General features: G+C 45.6%; 1 protein-coding gene across 1 annotated transcript in view; it reads left to right on the forward strand.

The window, feature by feature from the left end:
• The first annotated feature begins 531 nt into the window (after positions 1-531).
• RAB5C (RAB5C, member RAS oncogene family) overlaps positions 532-26513 on the forward strand; it is a 34886-nt gene continuing 8904 nt past the window's right edge. Inside the window, exons 1-3 of the mRNA XM_044297359.1 lie at positions 532-641; positions 15129-15390; positions 23784-23935. Coding sequence (XP_044153294.1) covers positions 15225-15390; positions 23784-23935 — 318 coding nt within the window. The 5' untranslated portion in view covers positions 532-641; positions 15129-15224. The remainder of the gene's footprint in view (positions 642-15128; positions 15391-23783; positions 23936-26513) is intronic.

The raw sequence follows: 26513 nt of genomic DNA on the forward strand, positions 1-26513 counted from the left end.
TGTAAGTTGTCTTTTCCAGGTGACAGGTCCCCTTTAAGGCCACTTTCCCAGAGCCAACACGCGGACTTTCATAGCCAGGGTGGCACGCTCCCACAATGCTTATACATATATACCTCCACCATTTGGCAACGCATGTGATTTATTTTAAATGAAGTTGCAATTCTTTTGCACTATCTTTCAGAAGCCATTAATTGTAAAGTTACACGGATGACAAGAGTCCTTACAAACGAACTGGTTCTCACCGGGGATGACAAACCCGAAGTAAACCCTAAACAAAGCCAAAAAGCTGAGAAACCGGAGCCCGCCAGCCCTGTCCGCTGCGCGCTGTTCTCCTCACACAGGCGCAAGCTCAATCACTAGGCTTCCTCTTCGAAAAACTACAACTCCCGTCATCCGTTCGGGCACCATTTCCGCATTCCACCACTCCCATGACATCACTTCCGGCGCCAATGGCGTGACTTTGACAAACTGAGGTTGTGATTGGCTGGCGCTGCTGTCCGTTCACTGAATACACAAATCAGAGCGGATGACAGTGGGGTGTACCCGGAAGTTGCCCAGGAAAGGCGGAAGTTGAGGCCGGAGGAGAAGGAAGAAGAGAAGGCTCTCCCGGCTAGCGTGAAGAGGCGGATACAAGCAGACAGGTGAGTCCGGGGCGTTAGCTGAGGCCTAGCGGGTGGAGAGGTTGTGCCTACTTACCGCGGAGTGTTGTGCCCGTCGTCCTGTCAAGCTGACGCCATAGGAAAGTGCTCTGGGTGGAAGAATAGGACTGACTGGGGCTGCCGGGAAAGTCCGGCGGTCCAGAGAGGAAGGGAGGCAGGGGCCGTCCATGGGGTTTATCAGCAGGCACGCGCTGGAGCTTCTGTGGCTCCACAAGTTCCAGCTTACTAAGCAGTAGTCGTTTTTGGCCATAGACGCAACAATTTGCCTCCATCCAACCAGAGTTCCTATAGATTTAACTCTTTTGATGTTGGTCACTAAAGGGCTCATATATTGCAATGTCACCTTCCATGCAACCTTTGGCACGTCCGGTGCGTCATGGCCGTGGGAATGGCGCGTCCGGTGCGTCATGGCCGTGGGAATGGCGCGTCCGGTGCGTCATGGCCGTGGGAATGGCGCGTCCGGTGCGTCATGGCCGTGGGAATGGCGCGTCCGGTGCGTCATGGCCGTGGGAATGGCGCGTCCGGTGCGTCATGGCCGTGGGAATGGCGCGTCCGGTGCGTCATGGCCGTGGGAATGGCGCGTCCGGTGCGTCATGGCCGTGGGAATGGCGCGTCCGGTGCGTCATGGCCGTGGGAACGGCGCATCTTGTGTGGTCCTCTGTAGATATACAGTGTAGTATACATTGCTCCTATGTACAAATCTTCCTGCTCGCTGAAGGTCTGCGCGGTCATGAGGTACAGACCTCATCATGGATGTACATCCGCAATATACACATACCGGCCGTGTGCTCTGCTCATTTCTCTCTCCTATCAATCGAAGTGCTTGTTTTGTGGACAAGAATAGGACATGTTGTCGGCATGGATGCAGGCAACACGTGGGTGACATCTATCTGCTGTCCGCGCATTATCCGTAAAAATAGCAAATCTTTGTGCAAGCCCCATTTTCTGCAGAAATCCGTTGTCCCCTTTCACCTCTTCCAAGGCAACATGGGGCTGAGTGCTGGCCCCAGTCGGACAGATTTATGGAAACAGCCGAGCGGCCATTGTAGTGGATTGGAGCTACGTGAACAGCGAGGCAGGACGCGCTTCTGGAGATATGGAAGCAGCGCAGCTTGTTCTATTACACTATTAGCTCCCATTCACTATAATGGGCGTTATGGGAACACCCGCCCACTCGGCTGTTTCCGTAAGCCTATCCACCTGGGGTCTGAGCATAGTCCCATGCCGCCATGGAAACGGTGAGATGGGACAACCACTTTAATATCGCACTCCACAGGAGAAGGCTACAAACGTAACGTATATGGTTTCCTGCACACAAACCTACCGAGGTGCGGCAAAATGATAAAAGGTGTTGTCCATGATAGGTGAAATTCTCTGAGCCCCTCCAACTGGCTAAAGTAAAGATGTTACATTCCCCTCTCTGTCGCCGCTGCGGTATGTGCCAGTGTACAGCACGTGAGCATGTCCTCCGGCTGTCACATGCCGTACACCTACCCACAGGTCACTGTTTTTAATTACATTGTGCATCCTCATTCAGACATATGCATTTTCTCCTATTTATGGTTTTATCCATACTTTATTTTACATTCATATATAGCATACATTATCCTTACTTGCTTTCTCCAGTGGAGCTCGCATTCTAAGTCTACTTTCACACTCGCGTTTTGGCTTTCCATTTGTGAGATCCGTTCAGGGCTCTCACTAGCGGTCCAAAACGGATCAGTTTTGCCCTAGTGCATTCTGAATGGAAAAGGATCCGCTCAGAATGCATCAGTTTGCCTCCGTTCCGTCTCCATTCCGCTTTGGTGTCTGTCTGACGAAACTGAGCCAAAGGGATACGTCCTGGCACACAATGTAAGTCAATGGAGACTAGGGCTGCAGCTAACGATTATTTGAATAATCGATTAGTTGCCGATTAATTTCTACGATTAATCGATTAATCGGGAAAAACGACAAAATTACAAAACAGAGGTTTATATGATCTTACTTGAAAAATTATGTTCAAAGGCCATATTAAAACAAATTGTGGACGACACTTATGGGGGATCTGTGGACGACACTTATGGGGGATCTGTGGACGACACTTATGGGGGATCTGTGGACGACACTTATGGGGGATCTGTGGACGACACTTATGGGGGATCTGTGGACGACACTTATGGGGGATCTGTGGACGACACTTATGGGGGATCTGTGGACGACACTTATGGGGGATCTGTGGACGACACTTATGGGGGATCTGTGGACGACACTTATGGGGGATCTGTGGACGACACTTATGGGGGATCTGTGGACGACACTTATGGGGGGATCTGTGGACGACACTTATGGGGGGATCTGTGGACGACACTTATGGGGGGATCTGTGGACGACACTTATGGGGGGATCTGTGGACGACACTTATGGGGGATCTGTGGACGGACGTTTATGGGGGATCTGTGGACGACACTATTATGGGGGATCTGTGGACGACACTATTATGGGGGATCTGTGGACGACACTATTATGGGGGATCTGTGGACGGCGTAGTTATGGAGAGGGGGATATGTGCACTGTTATGGGCATAACAGTGCACAGATCCCTTTCCTCATAACAGTGCACAGACCCCCCTTCCCATAGCAGTGCCATACACAGACCCCCCCTCCTCCCCATAGCAGTGCTATAGACAGATCCTCCCCCCTCCCCATAGCAGTGCTATACACAGACCCCCCTTCCCCCTAACAGCCCCGGCGCTTGCATCTTTATTTTACCTTTTTACAATGACGCTCCCGCTCCTGTAACAGCCAGGCAGAGCGGACGGCGGCGTAACGTCACTCAATCACGTGACTCGCCTGCTCCGCCCACTTCATGAATGAAGGAGGCGGAGCAGGCGCGTCACGTGATTGAGTGACGTTACGCCGCCGTCCGCTCTGCCTGGCTGTTACAGGAGCGGGAGCGTCATTGTAAAAAGGTAAAATAAAGATGCACCGCCCGAATAGCAACGAATCGGCGATTATTCGATAACTGGATTCGTCGACAACGAATCCAGTTATCGAATATAATCGATTACATCGATTAATCGTTGCAGCCCTAATGGAGACGGATCCGTTTTCTATGACACAATCTGGCACAATAGAAAACGGATCCGTCTTGGATATGTTAAAGATAATACAAACGGATCCATTCTGAACGGATGCAGACTGTTTTATTATCTGAACGAATCTGCACCAAACGCGAGTGTGAAAGTAGCCTTAGTTCTCCATCTTTGGAGTGTGGGAGGGAGCCGGAGGAAATCCACGCAAGCACGGGGAGAACATATGACCTCCATGCAGATGTCCATGGTAGGATTCAAACCTAGGACCTTAGAGACGCAAGACACCAGTGCTAACCACTTAGTCACCATGCTGTTAGACACTGTTCATACTTGCACTCCTTTGGCCTCAAACATTAGGTGAAACCTGAACACCTTCCTGTTTTTAGGGATCATGGTCTTACTCAGTTTTCTGGCTTCCACAGTGCTGTACAATCCCATTAGATTGTTAGTGTTAGGTTTCCTTCCTTGTTACTATAATGCTTCACCTGTCCGGTGTCAGGGGAACTTTTGAACATGGCTGCATGTGTTTGCTGCCGGCCAAGATTTTCCCATCAGCTGACGCAAGAATTTACTGAGGAGATGGATGACTCAGAACCCGGTGGAACGTCTAACCTCCAGATTTAGCTTAAAAACTGCAGGCTAACTAATAAGTGAACAGAATATGGCAGTGAGCGGCTTCCTTCTCTTCTGCCAATCACTGTTATGAAATATGGAAGGAGAAATGACCTCAGTGATTAGTTCTGCACACAGATTCCCAGATGTCCAGTAAGGTACAGAGCCGCTTTCTGGTCAGATATACTGTGTGGTTGTAGGACTTCACACGGACATGCTCTCATGTTGGGCTCAATTTCCCCATGAGGAAAGCATTTGCTTTCTCATGTTCTGTAAGACACTTGCCAAAAAGAACTTTCCAGTTGTGGGATATGCGAATGTGCTGTTGAACACTGGTCGGGGGTGCCACATCTACATTGTGGGATTCTATGGAGGAAGAGCGAGACTGATGAAGAAGAAATGAAAATGCCCTGGCAATCTGCATCCTGGAATTCACAATATTCCACTGACCATGTAATACATGGCCAGGGTCTCCACTCTGGCCAGTAGAGGGGGAACAGAGTAGTGAGCTTTGTTACAGAAGCAGATGTGTATCTGCCTCGGCATTAAACAGTTTTGATGTAGGACTACTCTTAAGGATGTTGTCTAACAGATCTTCAGACTTTGACACCTATACAGGGATCTGGACACCGCTGCAGGGGAACTACCAGGATGCTACCACTGGAAGTAGTCTCTGTTCAGTGGTTGCTAAACCATGAGGGCCAAGAGACACCAGTACAAAGCACCAATCGATCAGGCAAAACTGTAGTCAGTAAACATGCAGAGGGCAGGTAAGCAATCCAGTAACCAGCCCAAAGCTGAGGGTGGGCAGTATAAAGTCAAAATAAAATAAAAAACTGCCAGAGAGGTCTGGTCAGGCAGTAAAAGGTCAAATCCAGGAACAGGCAGAGATTGTACACGGCCAGGCAAACATCATTATGGCACACTTTTGCAGGAAGCTAGCTAACTAGAACCTATTGCTCAGGCACCCTCCCAAAGAGACAGGTGCCTTGAGATGCTGAGGAAGATTTGGGAAGGTGCGTGCGTTAGGCGGCGAGTACAGACCCTCAGTATAACAATATTGTACATGTAACAGGTAGAACTTAGTGTTAGGTTCCCATCTTACAGAGATTGCCTTGAAGTGCGGCAGACGGGCTCAAGTAATTTTGTACAAAATGTATTTGCCAAGCATCTCTGGTTTATTAGCATAGATTTGGCAATATAATATGTTTTTGTACTTTATTTGGTTTGCAGAGAGCTGTTGCATTATATGTTGTTTTGTTAAGTTTTCGGTCATAGCAGCGTGCACCTGCGCATTTGGATGGGATGTGCTGACCAACTCCTTTTTGTGTTAATATTGTAAATGTGCTTAGGAGTTTTGATGCAACAGCTTCTTCTTTTTTTTTTACTGTATATTGTCCCTTGTTCCATTTTTTAGATCTAGTGAGAACCTTCCTATATAAATGAGTATCTCTGCTTTTAGAAATTAATAATGGGATTGATTGGGTCTCGTTCTAGTGATCAGAACTGTGGTTGAACCAGGAGACACAGAAATGCGCTTGTCGTGCAGTGTCGCCTGAACAGCCTGATAATATCTCAGTGACTGTTAATGTAAATGTCATTGTTTTCTTCATGTGACCACCAAATCTTGATAAATTGTCCCACTGGAACACAGCTTTATGCTAGGCCTAGACCGAGACTGTCCTTCAGGGTAGGACAATCCTATCAGATAACGGTGGTCTGACTTTACACACCCCCACTGGTAAGTGGACTGAAGAGGCCTTGGTGCTCCAGTGATCACTGCCTGCCCGTCATTGATTACCATCCACAGCTCTGCCACCAATCTGATGCTGATAAGCCTGGAAAATCCCTCTAATAACTTTAGATCTTGTGGCTCTTGCATGTTTACTAGGCATAAGAGGTAAGATGCCTGCAGCTTGTTGGCTTAGAAGTGACTTGGGTAATTTTGCTTAACTTCACTTCCTTACGGGCAGAGGAAGTAGTGACTGCTTTCTGTCCCCAATCCCAAGGAGACTGCTCACCATCTGTGCTCTCATAGTGAAACTTCACGCTTATGTAAGATGGGGCTGGACAGTCTTACGATGCACTTTCTTTTTGTAATTATGTGCATGTGTCTTCCCGCCTATTCCCAACCATCTGTCTCATGCAATTTTTATAATCATGTCCTGGCACAGGGGGCGGTTTAGGGTGGGTCAGTTATGTTTAGGCTCTGGCTGAGAAAGATTTGACATAGCGAGACTGAAAAGATGTTCGATTTTGAAGCGTGGTTCATTGAGAGAGTGGCATGGATAGCAGGCCGTAGAAAGGTCTGATCGGATGTCCTTACTAGTAAAGCTTCTGCCATAACTGCACTTTGCATATCGCCTTGTCTGTGTGAGGCCCCAGTTGGGTCTAGGGCATGTGCCCACACATTGGGTACAGTAAATTGATTTAAATGGGTTGTACGACAGTACATCTTTCAGTATGCCATATTAAGACAAGTGGTTCTTATAGGGGAGTACAGGGGTTGTCATAGTAGCACTGTCGCTTTAATTGGGATTTTCTTTCATTTTTTTTTTTATTTTTTTTTTTGAGTACATACGAATTAGAATAGTTCCTCACTGCCTCTGAGAGTTTGCTATTGGACATTACAGATAGGAGGTATATTAAGAGGACAGGACTACAATAGCCAGCATGTTCAGGGCATGTTTATGTGATATCAGAGGATGTTACAGGGAGGGAGGTATAAGAACAAAACTACAACTCCCAGAATTTCCCTGGCTCTCACACTTCAACCATCGATTCTCCGACCTATTTATTTATTTATTTTTATTTATTTTTTCTCCTCCACACAGTTTCTTCGCGTCACATGATGTCATCACAGGTCCTTCCCCCACCACTTCTCCTGTACGCTGCTGAGCTCCGCCCCCTCCTGCACTGATTAAATAATGGAGACATTATCACAGGTCCTTTCCCCTCCGCTGCTGAGCTCCGCACCCTCCTGCACTCGTCACTTAAAGGGGTTATCCCATCTGAGACAATGGGGGCATATCGCTAGGATATGCCCCCATTGTCTGAAAGGTGCGGGTCCCACCGCTGGGACCCGCACATACAAGGAGAGCGGAGCCGAGGAGAGTTGTGGCTGGAGGACCCCGGGTTTCACGGGGTCCGTCCACCACCAGGCGCAGCTCCCCGCCTGTCCCATTGAAGTGAATGGGAGCGCACTGCGCATGCGCGGCCACCGCTCCCATTCATTTGTATGGGGCCGGTGGAAATAGCCGAGCCAGTGCTCGGCTATTTTCGGCGGCTCCATAGAAATGAATGGAGGGCGGCTGCGCATGCGCAGTGCGCCCTCCTCAAGTTTCTCCGCTCCGTTCTGCTTGTAGGTGCGGGTCCCAGCGGTGGGACCTGGGCATATCCTAGCGATAGGCCCCCATTGTCTATGATGGGATAACCCCTTTAATGGTGACATTATCACAGGTCCTTCACCTCTTGTGCAGCACTATACTAGCACAGCCTGTGCGAGATCTCTTCAGTCCCTACCGCCCGCACCAGGGTTAATGGCACAGGCAGCAGGGACTGCAGAGACTACACAGCCTGTGCTGATGCAGCCTGATTGCGATAAAAAGCCCTTCACAAACGTCGATTACAGTCAGGGTCGTGATGGAGAGAGTAAAGAGTGGAATGGGAAGCGCAGAGAAATAGTGGTGGACCATTGGTAGCTACAAACAGAGCAGGAGCTTAGAATGAGGTAGAATTCGCTTAAAGAGGACCTAAGTATACAGACATGTAGAGCGGCGCCCGGGGATCTCACTGCACTTACTATTATCCCTGGGCGCTGCTCCGTTCTCCTGTTATGCCCTCCGGTACCTTTTGCTCTGTAAGTTATAGTAGGCGGAGTCTGCCCTTGTCCTGTGGGCGTCTCCTTCTCCTAGGCTGCAGCGCTGGCCAATCTCAGCGCACAGCCTGGGAGGTTTTTTTCAAGTTTGGCGTACAAGGTTCAGGTTATTTATGGATTCCTGTACCAGAGATCATGACTTATTGTCTGTGGTAGTGGAATCCATAACTGAATTCTTAGATAACCCGAACCTTGTACGCCAAACTTGAAAACACAAATTCGCTCATCCCTAGCTGCTACTACAAAGCCCAGGTGAACCTTAGCAGGATATGTAAAGCTTCATTGGAAGCAGAGAGTCCATGGATCCTGATAAGATAGAGACAGCTACTTCTCATTTGGTGTGGGTCCAAGTTTCAGTGGCATTGGTTATATTATGAAGATCTCAAGGTAGTTGACTCCAAGGGAGGAGAAGACAGTTGCTGTGTGTAAGCCAAAGACCACAACAAGACAGCTGGGAGGAAATGATGGCGTTGCTGACACTGAACTAGCTTGAAGGGTTTAGTAGAACCATCATTAGATGGTCCACGTTCAGTAGGATTAAAGCAAATTGGTCTACAGGCAAAAAGAATTATGTGGTCCGTCACCCAGTGTGGAACCATCATCCTGGTCATGTAGCAGAGGCTCCAGCACTGTGAGATGTTGACTGCTATATGCTTTGATGTTGCTTGCAGAAACCTGGGCACCAAGGACCACCGCTAAGATGGTAGGGCCAGTCAAGTGATGGACCAAAAGGCTTTGGAAAGGAAGAGTTGGGTTTTGGTTGGAAGCATTATGTTACAAACCATAACACTTCCACACAAGAATGAGCTTCCTGTGGGTTTGAGCAGGTCCTGGCCTAGACCCTAGTGCAGTAAAGCATGGCAAAGCCCTGCGCTCAAGTTGGGCGGATTGATTGTAGTTCAATAACACATTTTCTTTTTTTTTTCTAATCTGTTTTTATATTCCGATTGAAGATATCTTTTTTTCCTCACTATGATTATGGGGGGTGGCCATCTTGCCTGAGCTGTACTTAACAGCATTTACACAGCATTAAAAAATTGCTTTACCGCAGCCCCATGGTCCTTAGACACAATGGTCAGAAGGGGACCTCATTGACTTCTATTGGAGTGTTTTCTGGGCATGCTCTGTGACCTCTGGATAGATCATCAGCATCTGATCGGCGGGGTCCGACACCCGGGACCCCCGTCGGTCAGCTGTTTGACAAGGCAGCTGCACTCCAGCAGCGCCGCGGCCTTCTCACTGTTTACCGCTGGCCCAGTGACGTTATGACTAGTATCAACTAGCGTGGGTGGGGCTAAGCTCTGTTCACTTGGATGGAGCTTAGTCCCCCCCCCACGCTAGATGATACTAGTCGCAACATCACTGGGCCAGCAGTAAACAGTGAGAAGGCTGGAGCGCCGCTGCCTTCTCAAACAGCTGATCGGTGGGGGTCCCGGGTGTCGAAACCCCCGCCGATCAGATGCTGATGATCTATCTAGTGGATAGATTATCAGTTAAAACAAAGTGTAGAACCCCTTTAACCATCAATTGGCAGAAGTCTGTTCTTTATCCTGTTGGATCCGCCCTATGGATTGCATTTAGATATCTCGGGTATCTAGTAGCGATGAAGATTATATTGACCTGAATTGTTCTCCTCTTATCCAGAAATTAAGATCCAGGATAAAAGTTTGGGTGAGGTTGCCAACTAGGGTAGCTCTTGTTTAGATGATGCTACTACCATAGATAATATTTCTTCTCACAGTCCATTGTGGATCCCACGGAAAGTATTAAAAGCGTTTCTCCCAGAACTGAGGAGGAGGGTAGACCCAGGATGAGACTCACAAATCTGCAGCTTCCAAAGGTAAAGAGAGAACTAGCGGTTCCAAATCTTTTTTGCTAGTTTTTGGTGAGTCAGATGAAATATTTTGCTTTTGAGAGCTATCCAAGATTAATTGGCATATTCAAAGGCTATGTATTTTTGGGGTTGACTTAAATCGTTTAGCATTTTTGGAGGATGAATTAGTGGGAAATGCAAGGTTTAATTTCCAATTTGCGTTATGCAGCAAAAGGCGTGGGGTAGTTGTGGGTGACATGCAGGATATATAGAGTGGGGCAGCTTATGGACCGGTGGTTAGGTAGTATGTCAAGTGATAAAGATGGTAAATGGTTTTATCACTTTTTTTTAGATATTTTCCTGCTTTGGAAGCAGAAATTAAGAGCTTCACTTTCTGTTTTCATTGGTTTCCTATGTTGAATGAGTATTAGTAATATTAGGCACAAGTTTCCTGGAATACTTCACACTGATTTGTTGTGCATATTCTACGTAGGATTGGGAGGAGAGGCTCGGACACGTGCCTGAAGTGCTACAGCAAACCGGCTGACTCCATTCATCTGTTAGGCCTCCTGCACACGACCGTATGTCTTTTTCAGTGTTCTGCGGTCCGGATCCATTCGTTTTTTTTTTTATTTCAGTATTGTTTCCAGTTACGTTATTCCATTCTGCTTTTCCGCATGGCATATACAGTACTAATTACATTAAAAAGATTGGGCTGGAGATAACATTTTCAATAGATTGTATTATGTGTTCAGTTTTTTTTTTTTTTTTTGTTTTTTTTGCGGACCCATTGACTTGAATGGAGCCACGGAATTTGATCTGCAGGAAATAGGAAATGTATAAAAAAGACTGGGCACACCTGTGGAGATTGGTCGCTCTATTTATTGGTTAGGATAAAAACATATGGCTAGTTAGAAGAAAATAGTGTGCTCGGTGGCACTGGGGTGGGCAGATATATGGAAGCAATAAATAGAATACAATATATACCACCACTGGGCTACACGTGGAACAAGTATAAACTAAAATAAAATAAAATCGATCTGGTGACCTCCTATAAATAAGATAAAATACAAACCATCAATATACTGAAATAATTATAGCAGTATACCGCAGCATTAGTGTAGAAATCCAGATAGCAGTATATGTGGCTAGAAGGCCGCTTGAAGTAATGTCTCCAATGGGGAGGAATCGGATAATACAAAATGTATCAGTAGCGGTTAATTATTAGTTATTATCTCTCCATTGCAATCATCAATTCATATGTCCAATTCAACAAACGTGCTCCGTTGTGTCCACCATACAATAATGCAGTCAGTGCGATAGGTCAGTGCCCAAATCGCAAGTGCATCTAAAGTCACAATACTTGAGCTGAACGCAGCGGCGTCCCGCTGACTGGCCCTAGCGGCGTCCCGCTAGAGATAGATAATAGTTGTTAATCGCTCCAAGTACAGAGCGGTCTTACCAGTTGCTGAAGACCTCTGCTGTCCTGTAGACTCTGATGGGATATTGTCACCTTGTCTTTCAGGCTGTTCCTTGACCGCGTCGGTGGGTTGTCACAAGTGGGCCAGCCAGTTCAAGTCCAGGAACCGGCTCACTTCCACCTTCTCCCGCGGAATTCCAAAGTCAGATTTTTCGGCACTTGGTCTGATATGGATTATCTGTGGTGCACTCACATTTACATGGGGGGGTCTGACCAGATGCGTTTCGGGGTTTGCTCATCCCCTTCCTCAGTGGCTCAAGTATTGTGACTTTAGATGCACTTGCGATTTGGGCACTGACCTATCGCACTGACTGCATTATTGTATGGTGGACACAACGGAGCACGTTTGTTGAATTGGACATATGAATTGATGATTGCAATGGAGAGATAATAACGAACTCACTTGCGATCCTTTCACAGCAATTAACCGCTACTGATACATTTTGTATTATCTGATTCCTCCCCATTGGAGACATTACTTCAAGCTGCCTTCTAGCCACATATATACTGCTATCTGGATTTCTACACTAATACTAATTATTTCAGTATATTGATGGTTTGTATTTTATCTTATTTATAGGAGGTCACCAGATCTATTTTATTTTACTTTAGTTTATACTTGTTCCACGTGTAGCCCAGTGGTGGTATATATTGTATTCTATTTATTGCTTCCATATATCTGCCCACCCCAGTGCCACCGAGCACACTATTTTCTTCTAACTAGCCATATGTTTTTATCCTAACCAATAAATAGAGCGACCAATCTCCACAGGTGTGCCCAGTCTTTTTATATATTTATTCGTCTTTCAATTAGTAGTAGGTTTATACTACTTGACTGAGAGCACCCTGGTTGGTGACTAGCAGCCCTGTGCGTCCTACTATTTCACTATCTTTCAACGGAAATACGGAAACGGAATGCATTTATTGAAATAAATGGTTACGCAAACTGTCTTTAAACGAAAAAATAAATAAACGTTTGTGTGCAAAAGGCCTAATGCAGATGCCCAAAGCTCCATCGGTATTGGAAGGGAGTTTCGGGTATACTTGGGGTGGGGGGGGGGGGGCTCAATTTAAGGTATCCTATCTCCTCTAGTGTGTAACATAAAAGGGACCTGGGATAATGATCCCACGTGCTGGAATGTCCGGATTAAAGCTGTGTCTTTAGAAGATGGCAATACCTGATTGGAAAAAAAAAGTCTTCTTCATTTTAGGATGTATTCTGGTTTTAGTCCATTTTAGTCCAGTTTTCCCTGCAATTGGGGAACTACAAAACGCCCCAATGGTTCTTGATCACAAGCTTATTGATTCCCCCTAGGCTGGGATTGCGGCTGGCCCATAAAATTCCCTGTAGCTCTGCTTTGCACCGCTGTGAAACTCTGCTGAAGTTAAGGACGTGTTTTCTGGTAATCGCACTGTATTGGAGAAATGAAAGTCGCTCCGAACTAGAGCGGCACTTCACTTTTCACACTGATTGTTTACACTCATCTAGTTTACCAGGCTAGGCGGACAGCCTGCACTTTCTGTTAGGATCTCTGCGGTGGTATGAATGATCTTCTCTGGCTGATGAGCTCTGCATAGTTGTCAGGATGATGGACACTCAGCAGGTTTCCTATGAGGTGACCTGAGCCACAGGCAACCACACTGGGGCAAGTTACGCAACGTCGGTGAAATGACGTATTTAGCATTTCTCTTCCAGTAGCATTATCAGTTTTTATGTAATGTTTGCTGTTTCCATTGGTGCTGAAGCTGGATTTTGGTGACCATAAAATCCCAGTCTTATTCACTGGTGTCACAAAACAGAGTTCTATAGCGTGTCCAAAAAAGTCCCATTGGTGAGATCAGGACTAGCATTTTTCCACAGTGGCTCACATCTACTGATGTGGTAGTGCATAGATCTGGAATCTGATAGTGATCCACCTGCTTGCTGGCATAAGAGCCTACTTTTTGTCCAGCCGAAGATGCCACTTATGCCAGAAAGCTGCCGGATCCCATCATAGTCAGCAGGGTCCAGCGGTGCACGGTTGTGTTCGGCTATTCCCAGTTTAGGCCCTTGTCCTCTGCTCATTGTCTCCCTTCTAGGAGCCAGAGCATAGAGCTGTGGTAGACTCGACTAGTCCAGCCATTAAATAATCATAAGCTTCAGGATACAAGCAGGAAAATATGCAGGAACAAGAGATTGTTTGCTTTGTGTGTAGTGAGCAGTGTATTCACTATGTGTATTTAAAGGGGTTTTCTGAAACTTATACACTTGTGACCTATCCTCTGGATAGGTCATCTGTATCTGATCGGTGGGGCCTGACACCTAGAACCCCCACCCATCAGCTGTTTGAAAAGGCACTGGTGCTCCTGTGAGCTCCACAGACTTCTCCATGCGTACCAAGGACAGCTCAGTACATTGTATATCGGCGGTGCTTGGTATCACAGCTCAACCACACTCACTCCTATGGGCTGAGCTGCTCCGATGCCATGTAAATGATGAACGTGTCGTCACTTGGCCTAGGAAAAGCTGAGAAGGCCTCAGCGCTAATGCAAGCAGTTGCCTTCTCAAAGAGCTGATTGGTGGGGTCCGGCACACCCACAGATCAAATAGGATAGGTCATCAGCATTTAAGTCTCGGAAAATTCCTTCAACTGAATAAGAATTTCTTGACTTCACATTGTCAGTGATTGTGGGCCAAAACCTGGCACAGGTCTAAACCCAGTACAGGTGCAGATCTTTTCCCTTATACCTTGTGTCTGTGGAGGCTCCACTCCTGGTTTTGGCTCACAATCGCTGATGGAAATCGCTGACTAAAACATGGACATGTGAATGAGGTGAATTTAGACGAGCAGAAAATTGTTTAAGCCGGGGATGGGCAATCTGCGGCCCTCCAGCTTTTGCAAAACTACAACTCCCAGCATGCCAACTGCCTACAGCTGTCAGCCTACAGCAGAGCATGGTGGGAATTGTAGTTTTACAACAGCTGGAGAGCCGCAGATTGCCCATCCCTGGCTTAAGCGATCACAGTCACGAGCGACGACCGACCGACCATTCTAGCAGACAACTAGCATTTAAATGAAAGGATTATCTTGTAAAAAAAATAAAACATTTTTGATCATATAATGGTTGATACACCTGCCTACACCGGGCACTCTATCTGCACATTTATATAACGCAATTCGTTAACGACAAACGATGATTGCACTTGTTTGCATCAACAATTTCACCGACGTTGAACAGCATTTTTGGTCAGATCGCTCAAGCGTTAGAAACATTTACGTGCCACAATTCTCGTCCATCTTCTATCGCTTGCTTTCAAATCGCACGCATTATCTGCACGTCTTTAGAGCGGAAAGATGTATTGGGCTGTTTGTCGTGTTTTAGTATAATGATTATAGCCGTTTATAGGCGGCTTCATTTGGGATGTAAATGTTCCATACTTTGGATAATTGTTTCCTGAAAGTGAATGCGTTAGTGACTGAGGAACACTCCTGGTAAAACGGGTACATTAGGCATAAGGTAGTAGATCTGCTTAACCAGTCGTGTTCCTTTAGTGCGTACTGGAGTTATCTGCTGCTTTTATGTTGTATGATTACAATGTTGCATTACAATTTTTCCCTGTTTTTCCTCCTTAGGGCCCTACGTGCCTTTCCCACAACGGTCATCCATCTGAAAGGCTCATTCACCATCGCCTCTGCTCTTCTGTTTCCGCCTTGTAACATCCCAGGGAAATGGCCGGTCGAGGCGGGAATGCTCGACCAAACGGTCCGGCTGCCGGCAATAAAATCTGCCAGTTCAAGCTGGTTTTGCTAGGGGAGTCTGCAGTGGGGAAGTCTAGTCTTGTCCTGCGTTTCGTCAAGGGCCAGTTTCATGAATACCAGGAGAGCACTATTGGAGGTTGGTTAATCTGTAAACCTGTCGTGTCTTACAAGTTGTATTATTAATCAGGAGCAGCGAATGTACTTTAGTCACATGCATTTTAATTGTGCTTGCTTGCTTCTTTCTGCTTACCATTCAGCGGCACGGCCCTCTAATGTGCTGTATGCCTAAGAGCCAGATAACCAGGCATGTCAATTTCACATTAGTATCAATAATGTGGACAAGGTACAAGAGCCCAAGTAAGGCTGGCCGTCCTCCTGAGATACCTGTCGGCCAACTGCACACACCCCACATACATACACGTCTTCTGTATAGGGAGCAAGCTGCTGAAAAAAACTTTTCTGGTGGTGGCTTGTCTCCTCAAGATAACATCCATACATATTAGATGGACAGCTCTTCCCATTAAAATCTGTGGGATCATCCGACGTTACGTGTATGGCTAGCTTAATAGAAAGCTAAACAAACAAAATGCACAAAAGATATCTCACGCTTCATGTGCTTGGTCCTATTTTGTCCTATATTGCAATTAAAACAATGAAATATTGAATGCGATCTTCACCCTGTGTCTGTTCTCCTTCTCACTGTTGTGTGAGGCTGTAGGACAACTGGCTGGAGCTAAGCCGCCCCCCCTCTGCCCTGTTTACAGTAGCATACAATATTGTTAGGCTACTTTCACACTAGCGTTTTTACTGGATCTGGCATGGTTCAGCAAAAACACTTCTTCTGTTACTGATAATGCAACCGTCTGCATCCGTTATGAACGGATCCGGTTGTATTACCTTTAACATAGCATGCTGCAGTTTGCTCTCTAGTATGAGAACGGAACTCAATGCATTTTGGAGCGTTCAGTTACGTTTTGTCCCCATTGACAATGAATGGGGACAAAAAGGTATGGGTGTTTTTCGGGTATTGAGATCCTATTAGGGATCTCAATACCGGAAAATATTAATGCTAGTGTGAAAGTTGCCTTAGAGGACCTGTAACCTCTCCTTACATGTCTGTTTCAGTAACTACTTGAATTCCCCTTTTTAATAACTCTGCATCTTTTCTTATGACTGTTGCGCCGTACCTCTATTATTCCAACTGGAGGTAATTAAAGAATTGCCAACAGTCTGCAGAGAAGGTTTATCTGTGTGTCGCTGTGCGGTCTGATGCTATCCAGTCAGTGCTGCCAGTGTCAGACTGTGCAGGGACGCACCCCTGACTGGTAACCAGCTGCCAGTGGTCACATAGCATTATATTGATTTATGATGCTATGTAACAGCTCTGGAATATATTGGATAACATAGGCATAATGCTGAACTGTATAGTATCCTAAAATCAATATAATGCTATGTGAATCCTGTCAGTGCTGGGAGGCCGGGAGCTGCGATGCAGACTTGCTGTGGGAGGAACGCGGAACGCTTGTCTGCAAGGGGCCTTACTCCTAGAGGCTCTGCTTTATCTGAAAGTGCAGATGGCAGTTGCAGAGAGAGCAGAGCCTCTAGATGTAATGGCAACACCCTTATTGCTCCTTATTGCATATATTTTTCTCAGCAATGCGGGCACATATGAACATGGGACCAACACAGATGTATTCAGCTGCCAAGCGCACATGTAACAGGTCAGCCAGTGTCATAGGTGTAATCTGCTGCCAGATGCCCTTTAAGTCCTCACCAATCAAAAATGAGGAGATAAACCCTGTGTTTTCTGCAGGATTTCTACAATGCTGTTCATTTCAGGATCATGCTAAGGCTGCATGCACATGAATGTTGTTTGTTGGGCAGACTAGATGGGCCAAATGGTTCTTATCTGCCGACACATTCTATGTTTCCGTGTCTGTTCTGTTTTTTTTTTTTTTTTTTGTGGATCCGCCATTTGCGGACCGCAAAAAAACACATACGGTCATGTGCATATAGCCTAACTGAAACAGTGGCGGCAAGATTATCTTCTGCTTCCTTTTAGCGATCCTTTACCCTAAGTTCAGACCTGAGCGTTTTACAGCGCGTTCCTACGCGCTGTAAAACGCTCAACACGGAGAAACCAATGATTCCCTATGGTACGATCGCGCTGTAAAACGCCTGACGCTCAAACAAGTTCTTGAGCTTTTTTTGGAGCGTTTGTCGCGCGTTCCCGCACATAGATATTCGGGAACGCGTGACAATGTGTGCACGCCTGTCTCTGTATGCGCGATTGTAAACGCCCGTACAATCGCGCATACAGAGCGCTCGTTTCAGAACGCTCAGGTCCGAACCCCCTGTTAAGGAACTGTGGCAGGACCCTCCTTCATGGATGTATATGAAGAGCTGTGAGCGATCGCCTTCCCTCGGCATTTTCAGACACTGCGTTTGGCGCATGTTAAGTGGAGTCCACTGCAGAGCCTCATTTAATTGTAAATGAAGGACTCTGCTTATTTCTAGGATCCGGTTTTGCTGGTTCTGAGTTTTGGTTACTTAAGTCTCTTACGTGTTTTCTCAGATCTGCTATTGGAATATACAAGGCACTCGGCTCTTTCCTCCTCAGAGGATTCAGTGAAAGCAGCAATTAGAAGCTCATTAAATTTACACATGAACACTTAGCTTCCAGTGTAGTCAGAGCCGAACTCTGTATTCATCGTGTGGAAAAGGCTGCGTTATGTGCCTATTAAATATGCATGGGGGGATCCAGTGGAGCCCCCTCCCCATCCCTCTGTTCCTATGGAGTTGGCGGCAGGAAACGCTCCTTGCGGAGTAGGACAGGAAGGGAGAGTCAGCAGGTTTTCAGTCTATCTGGTTGTGTCAGCTGATTAGACCAGAAGTGCCATCAGTGCCAGGTCAGTTCACTTTAACCCTTACTGGGCCAGATACTTTGAGAGATCGGCGGTGAACGCACTTTTAATGTGTAACATTATGCTTGGCGTGCGGTTGTATTTTCAGGAAATTTAAAGTGCGTCCATCCCCCCAACACGCACACATTACGTCTGTACCTGAACCTTACCCCCTATTCTGTGCCCTCTGCTCCTTGTGCCAGGAAGTTTACTTTAAAGGGATATTAACCCTAGAGGGGATTGAAGGGTTTCTCTCCTGAAAGAAGTGGCTTACAGCGAGAACGGGTCATTTTTTTGTTGTTGCTGTTGAGACCTTTCCTGGAACCTTCTTAAGCTGTGATGTCACTCTAAGGCTACTTTCACATCAGCGTTTTGGCATTCTGGTTTTGAGATCCAGCTGAGGACCTCAAAACCTGGCCAGAATGGTTCAGTTTAGGGCCAGTGTATTGTGAATGAGGTATGGCAGCGATGGTTGACCTCCGGCACTCCATCTGTGGTGAAAATACAACTTGCAGCATTCTCAATTAAATTCTGTGGAGTTCTGAGAACAGCCAAGCAAGTGTGTATCTTGGGAGTTGGATTTTTACCCCAGCTGGCGTGCCGGAGTTTAGCTATCACAGGGGTATGTTCCGTTCCGGTAACATTCCTTTTTGTGACCGGATACCAAGCCACTGCAAGCTGTGGTTTTGTGTCTGGTCATCGATCCATCCCTAAAAACAATGTAAATCTACAGTGCCAGATCTGTCACCCATTGACTTGCATTGTTTTTAGTGACCCGGTTTGTTCCATTTTGATTTAACACGAGCGCATCCTAACGAATCGGATGCATTAAACACAACAGAACAGTTTTTTGTTCCGGTTTTGATATTCTCTGCCGGATCTCAAAACTGGAAACCAAAGCGCAAATGTAAAAGCAGCCTAACAAGACTTGTACTCCTTTTTTGATATCTTATGCAGTGAAACCCCTCTAGAAGATCACCTCTTAGAGAAGACCACCCCATCAGCTATTCAGTTCTGACATTGCCAAACATTTGTAATGCGCGTTCCTCACAGGGACTCGAAGCAGGGATAGTTGTCTGGCTGGGACGACTCCCTGGGAAGTCGGTGGCTGCCATATGGGTGCTCAACCCCAACGCACAACCGCACTAGAGTCAATTTTGTAAGAAGCCAAATTCCATATTTTTGGCAGTGTGGGAGGAAACGAGTACCCGTAGAAAACCTATGCAAACACCAGGAGGACGTACAAACTCCATACAGTGCTGTCCCTGATCGAATTCAAATTCAGGATGTTCTTTGAGAAAACCCCCATTCCCCCAGAAGACCTTTTTATTTACCGCAATTTTTGGTGGGTCGTCTTGACCTTTCACTATATTGCAAAATTCCTTTAATCTGTCATTTTACCATACAGAAAGTCTGATACTCCGGCACTTCTTTCCAGGACAGAGCTGTAATGTAATGTGGAATTGAACAAGACAGATAGATAGAAGTCTGATGAAAATCTCTAGTGCCATATTTTTGTGCTTGTTAAGATTTTTTGGGCTGATCAGTTTTATGTAATTTTCTGTCATTGTTTAGTATTCTCGAAGATGCTGGGTTATGAAATATATTTGGTCGGATTGAAATAATTTACTGTATTTATAGCTTGCGTCTATGGATGGTAACACAGCTTTCTTCATATTCCCTATAGGAATTGAAAGCCCCAGCCTGTACTGCAATTACTGGTCCTGATCCTTGCCCTTTACATGCATTGTGGCCAGCTACAGGGGTGTTCCCATCTCAGAATGGCATCACTTTATAACTAGAGATGATCAGACCTCTGAGACCCCCTGATCCGTAGCATGAAGGGGATGTAGTGCAGATTCAGAGCTATGGCACTTCCACTGCTGTCTCCCTGCAGTGCAGCGCTCCCAGCCATACAGGGGACTGCAGCTCGGCCCCATTTGTCAGGGCTCGACCATGAGGGGCAGTAACACTGACTCGGCGCTATATTCCCCTAATTCTCTGAATCAGTGGGGTTCCCAGAGATCAGACCCTTACCAATAATATAGTGATGGCTTATTGTAGCTTTGTGTCATTACTTTGAGATGGGAAAAACTTTTTAACTGGTCCCTTTAACCTCTTCAGGACTAGGCAATTTTTATTTTTTTATATATTTATTTTTATTTTTTCTTCCATGTTTTTGTTTTTTACTCCCGGGCTTTCTAAAGCTCGAAATTTTATTTTTCCATTCACATAGCCATATGAGGGCTTGTTTTTTGTGGGACAAGTTGCACTTTGTATGCAACGATAAATGGTGCTATTACAATGTAGTGGGAAGCCGGAATTTTTTTCCCAAATGGAGTGGATTTATAAAAAAACAAACAAAACAAAAAATTCTGCCACAGTTTTATGGATTTTGTTTTTACAGCGTTCCTATGCAGGAAAACTGGCCTGTTACCTTAAAGGGGTTATCCAATCCCTATAATGGCCCGGGCATGCTGGGGGTCATTATGGGGATTGGTTAACCCCTTTAATTCTTTGGGTCAGTACGATTTCAATGGTATCATGGATGTATATTTTTTTTTTCTTGCAGTTTAATACTGAAAAAAAAAAAAAAACTTTGGCAAAAACTTTTTTCTTTGCATCTCCATATTCTGACCTCCATTACTTTAAGTTTTACGGTACAGTGCTGTCATTAGCATTGGAGTGAGGATCTCACTGTGTTGTATGAAGCCCTGCCGCAGGTAGGCCTTGAATAGGAACCTATGTTCATTTATAAAAAAAAATGAAAAAAAAAGCATACCAGTACATATCCTCGCTGCTGCCGTTCTGATGCCACTCTTGTCCCTACTGCTTCCTGTCCTGATTAAAAACACACAATAATTGGAAATGCCTGCTATTGGGTCACTGCTGCTGCCAGTGATTGGTGGAGCGGGCAGTTAGGCTATTTCTTGTGTGTAGAGCCCGGACCAGGAAGAGGAGAGCAAAGACTATTGGAAAAACGTAGCACTGGATCAGTAAATTTGTGTAGTGGTGATGCTTTTATATTAACCCATTCAACTTTTTTTTTATCCCTTACCTGAAAACTCATTTAGCTTCCTCTGTCACTAAGTTCAGCACACCAAGAATGTAAAGAGTTCTCTAGGAGTTTTATATTATCCTGACGAAATTCCATCACTAAAATCCAGGAGAACTCCTTTAAAAAAAAAAAAAAAAGTTTGCATAATGGCTGTGCTTCTTTGTACAATCATAACTGTGAAGAAACAGTTATGTTTAGGCTTTCCTAAAGTCTTTCAGCCATATTATTCCTTGTTTCAGCTGCACCGCTAGATGCATTTCTCTCACAAGCAGTGGGTGCCTCCCATCTCTTGAATGTGCCAGCACTGTATGCAGTGACCTCATTTCCCTTATTTCCCTCTGGTTCCCTGTGTTATTTTTTTTTTATTTTTTTCTTGGGAGTTCAGAAAGATTTTAACGAGGGATAAATTACACTTGCAGAAAGACAGAGTTCTCCTGTGATGATCGGACATAGTTCTTTTATTAGGCTCACAATCTCAGCCGCCTTTGACACCCCCCCCCCCCCCCTCACTTAGTGTGAGCCGTGTTCTGAGTCTGTTACCAGGGACTGATCTTGCCTGACAATAGGCAGTGGGGCAGTGGACTGCAAATTAGGTGGAAGTGAGACCCCTAGTGGCCATGACATTGCAGCTTTTTCAGGTGGATGCAGGCATGTTTTTTTATATGAAATGATCTAGAAATTTGTTAGTTGCGTCATTGTGTATTACGGTAAATGAAATGAAACTATGCCAAAGCCGAACCTACGCTGAGGTTGTCAGTTTGGAATTCTTGTGATTGTTGGGTCAGTGTAGCAGCATCTTTAGTGTGACATTGTGACCCCTTTCACTTTCATTATGTTGCTGTGTGCAGTACAGTCACATCACGATGCTGCCATCTTTGTCTGCATGATGTTTTTACAGCCAAAGTCACCTTGTAGCCTCAGCCCAAGCTTCTGCAGTTACATTTATTTGGTATCTAGCAGCATTTTTATCAGTGTTCCAGTATAGAGTTGTTTGTTTTTTTGCAATATATTTAGGTTTTAAATATTCCAAAATTTTGATTTCACTTACTCTGTACTGTTCGTTGTACACTTATGTATCATAAGTGCATTGAATCCTGCCTTTCATATTTTGCACCTGCTAATTTGTTTTAATGTGCTTATTTTTGTATGTTTTATGATTGTGTATAGCTTGCACATTAAGAAACGGATCCGTTTTGGTAAAATATTGCGGTTACTGCAGTTTTTTTTATTGTCCTTTTAAATTGCTGGTTTGGGATTAATATTCATTTTGTGGTCCTTGTTGGTGTACTGCATGTTTCTCTAGGCCAATCAATAGAACAATAGAGCTGTCAGTCATTGCAGTCCTCAACCCACTATTTGAATGAGACTACCTTAGAGATAATCTCTTTCCTGTACAGCAGTGCTGTAAACATGGCTCACATTCAGAACTTTTTTTTTTTCTTCTCCAAGATCAGTGCTAGGGTTGAGCGAGTTGGGTTCGGATTGCTGTTTCTGAACCTGATTCTTTTGAATCACCAATGACTTTAATACTGGGGGTGTTGGGAGGGTCACACTGCGCAGCCGATGATTTTAACCTCCCTGGCGGTATGATTATGTCTGGAATTTTGTACCAAAAGTGGTACAATTTTTTGCATGAAATTTGGTGTTATGTTATAAATTTATTTTATGGGCACAAATTACAGTAAAATTGCAGGCAAGGGGCACTGTACAGTAATAAAATGTCAGATCTGAGGTTATACAGTGTAATCCTCTCAGATTACAATGTATAACCTATTTTATGTGTGTGTGTCACTTTTACTGTTTATATTTTTTTGAATTTCCCGCCCAGTTCCGCCCCCATGCGCAGCTGCTGCTCGCAGGGAACGGAACCAGGAAGTAATATGCCAGCCGGCGCTCACAGCAGAGGACATCGCCGGCAGAAGGTGAGGGAGGACTGCAATGTTACCCCGAGCGTGACTCGGGGTTACCGCTCCTGGCAGCGAAAATTAACCCCGAGTCACGCTCGGGAACACCGCCAGGGAGGTTAATACTGGGGTTGGGGTGGCATCTAAGGGGTTAATTGCCACGGATCGCAGCACCTGGTCATAGAGGTCGGGTGCTGGCTATGTGATTCTGCTGCCGGCACCCGCCGCCTATATTTTGTATTAAAGATTAGTTATCTTCATTGGTGGCCACAGTCCATCTCCTCTCACTGGTGACAGCGGCACATGAGGGAGTGACTCCTTCTCTGCTGTGCTGCTGGGGAGAACATGCTGAGAGCAGCGTGCGCCATGTTTTCTGATGCTAGGCTGCGCATTATTGGTAAAAGGCAAATCCCGGTATCGAATCGACACAAAAGTATCGATAATTCGATACCCGATGCAACCCTAGTATAGACAGTATATGGTGGTCTCCTGAATTCTACATTCAGACCAATGCATCTTCATCTATGATATGATGAAGTTTTCCTTTTGCACGGCTTCATTTTCTCCTATAATCGGCGTTTTATAAATGTATTATGCTGTGTGCTAGCTTGCAGTGTTTGTACCTTGGTCTCTTAAAGTAACTTTATGCCTTTTTTGTTTTCAGCTGCTTTCCTCACACAGACAGTATGCCTGGACGACACAACAGTGAAGTTTGAGATTTGGGACACAGCAGGGCAGGAGAGGTACCACAGCTTGGCCCCTATGTACTACAGAGGAGCCCAGGCAGCCATTGTGGTCTATGACATCACTAACACAGTACGTATTTTGCTCTGATTGTCCATCCCTGGACAAACCCCATGTGGCTAGTGCACCTAGAAGTTTTGATGATGCTGCCTACCTGTTTGGGTTTTTCTTTTGCTCGCTATGGAAGTTTTTATTGTCTGGCTTCTAAAAATGTTATTCTCTTCTAAAGATCCCTGTACACATTAGTGTGTTTTTAGGCTTAACCCGCAGAGAACGGCACATTCAGCCAACAGTGTAATGTGTATGGGGAGCTCCCGACTGATGTCAGGGAGAGAAAGATCTGGCAGAATGAATATATGGGAGATGTGCTTCCACCAGAAGTGTGTGGGCCGAGCCGTGCCTTTATGGTAGAGTTGTGAGAGTCAGGAGAGATGGCTGACAGCCAAACAATACTTCAGCTGGCAGCTAGTGCCTGTGTGTGGCTGCTTTAAAGGGGTTTTCCTGGCTCCTGACTTTGATTTTAGGATATTTCATAATATTCTATCAGTGAGGGTCCGACACGCTGCGCCCCCACCAATCGGCTGTTCTTGCAGCTGCCGGCACTGAAACTAGTGTTTTGAATGGAGCAGGAAGCACAGCTCTGTTCAGTGTAGTGACCGTGTTGGGTTACTGCAGCTCAGCTCCCACTGAAGAGACTAGGAGCTGAGCTGATGAGTGAGGGTAGGTCATCAATACCAGGAGCCTGGAAAACCCTTTTTAAAGAGGACGTGTCATCCAAAAATGCAGTACAATATGACAGCACCATGTTATAGCGCACGAGAAGCTGAGCAGATAGAAATTTACATCTTTCCTTTTTATTTTTTATTTCTGTGAACCGCTATCAGTACAGGAGGGAGAGGTTATGAGTGACTGACACCGTTGTTTGTATAAGGCTCCATTCACACATCCGCAAGTGTGGTCCTCATCCGTTCCGCACGGGTGCGGACCCATTCATTCTCTATGGGGACAGAATGGATGCAGAGAGCACACTATGTTCTCTCCGCATCCGCATTTCCGGAGTGCATCCCCGATCTTCCGGTCCGCAGCTCCGCAAGAAAATAGAGCATGACCTATTCTTGTCCACAATTGCGGACAAGAATAGGCATTTCTGTGGGGGTGCTGGCCGGATGTATTGCGGATCCGCAATGCACTATGGACGTCTGAATGGAGCCTAAGTGAGCATACAGAGATAGTTGTCAGTCACTGATAACCCCTCCCTACTGCAGCTATAGTGCTTAGATAAAAGCAGGAATATATATGTATAAATTATAGAGAATTACAGAAGGTTATACAGAATCTTTTTCCACAAAACTATACAGGTCCTTCTCAGAAAATTAGCATATTGTGATAAAGTTCATTATTTTCTGTAATGTACTGATAAACATTAGACTTTCATATATTTTAGATTCATTACACACCAACTGAAGTAGTTCAAGCCTTTTATTGTTTTAATATTGATGATTTTGGCATACAGCTCATGAAAACCCAAATTTCCTATCTAAAAAAATTAGCATATTTCATCCGACCAATAAAAGAAAAGTGTTTTTAATACAAAAAAAGTCAACCTTCAAATAATTATGTTCATTTATGCACTCAATACTTGGTCGGGAATCCTTTTGCAGAAATGACTGCTTCAATGCGGCGTGGCATGGAGGCAATCAGCCTGTGGCACTGCTGAGGTGTTATGGAGGCCCAGGATGCTTCGATAGCGGCCTTAGGCTGGGTTCACACCTGAGCGTTTTACAGCGCGTTCCTACGCGCTGTAAAACGCTCAACAAGGAGAAACCAATGATTCCCTATGGGAATGGTTCACACTTGGGCGTTTTACAGCGCGTACGATCGCGCTGTAAAACGCCCGACGCTCCAAAAAGTACATGAGCGACTTTTGGGGCGTTTGTGGCCATAGGACACTGTAGTGAATCACACAAACGCGCGTCAAACGCGCGTTTACTATTACAAAAATGCGCATAATAACGCGCGTAAAACGCGCGTTTGCGCAACGCTCAAGTGTGAACCCAGCCTTAAGCTCATCCAGAGTGTTGGGTCTTGTGTCTCTCAACTTTCTCTTCCCAATATCCCACACATTCTCTATGGGGTTCAGGTCAGGAGAGTTGGCAGGCCAATTGAGCACAGTAATACCATGGTCAGTAAAGCATTTACCAGTGGTTTTGGCACTGTGAGCAGGTGCCAGGTCGTGCTGAAAAATGAAATCTTCATCTCCATAAAGCTTTTCAGCAGATTGAAGCATGAAGTGCTCCAAAATCTCCTGATAGCTAGCTGCATTGACCCTACCCTTGATAAAACACAGTGGACCAACACCAGCAGCTGACATGGCACCCCAGACCATCACTGACTGTGGGTACTTGACACTGGACATCAGGCATTTTGGCATTTCCCTCTCCCCAGTCTTCCTCCAGACTCTGGCACCTTGATTTCCGAATGACATGCAACAGTCCAGTGCTGCTTCTCTGTAGCCCAGGTCAGGCGCTTCTGCCGCTGTTTCTGGTTCAAAAGTGGCTTGACCTGGGGAATGCGGCACCTGTAGCCCATTTCCTGCACACGCCTGTACACGGTGGCTCTGGATGTTTCTACTCCAGACTCAGTCCACTGC

This window comes from Bufo gargarizans, chromosome 6 (genome assembly GCF_014858855.1).
Source record: "Bufo gargarizans isolate SCDJY-AF-19 chromosome 6, ASM1485885v1, whole genome shotgun sequence".
Classification (NCBI taxonomy): domain Eukaryota; kingdom Metazoa; phylum Chordata; class Amphibia; order Anura; family Bufonidae; genus Bufo; species Bufo gargarizans.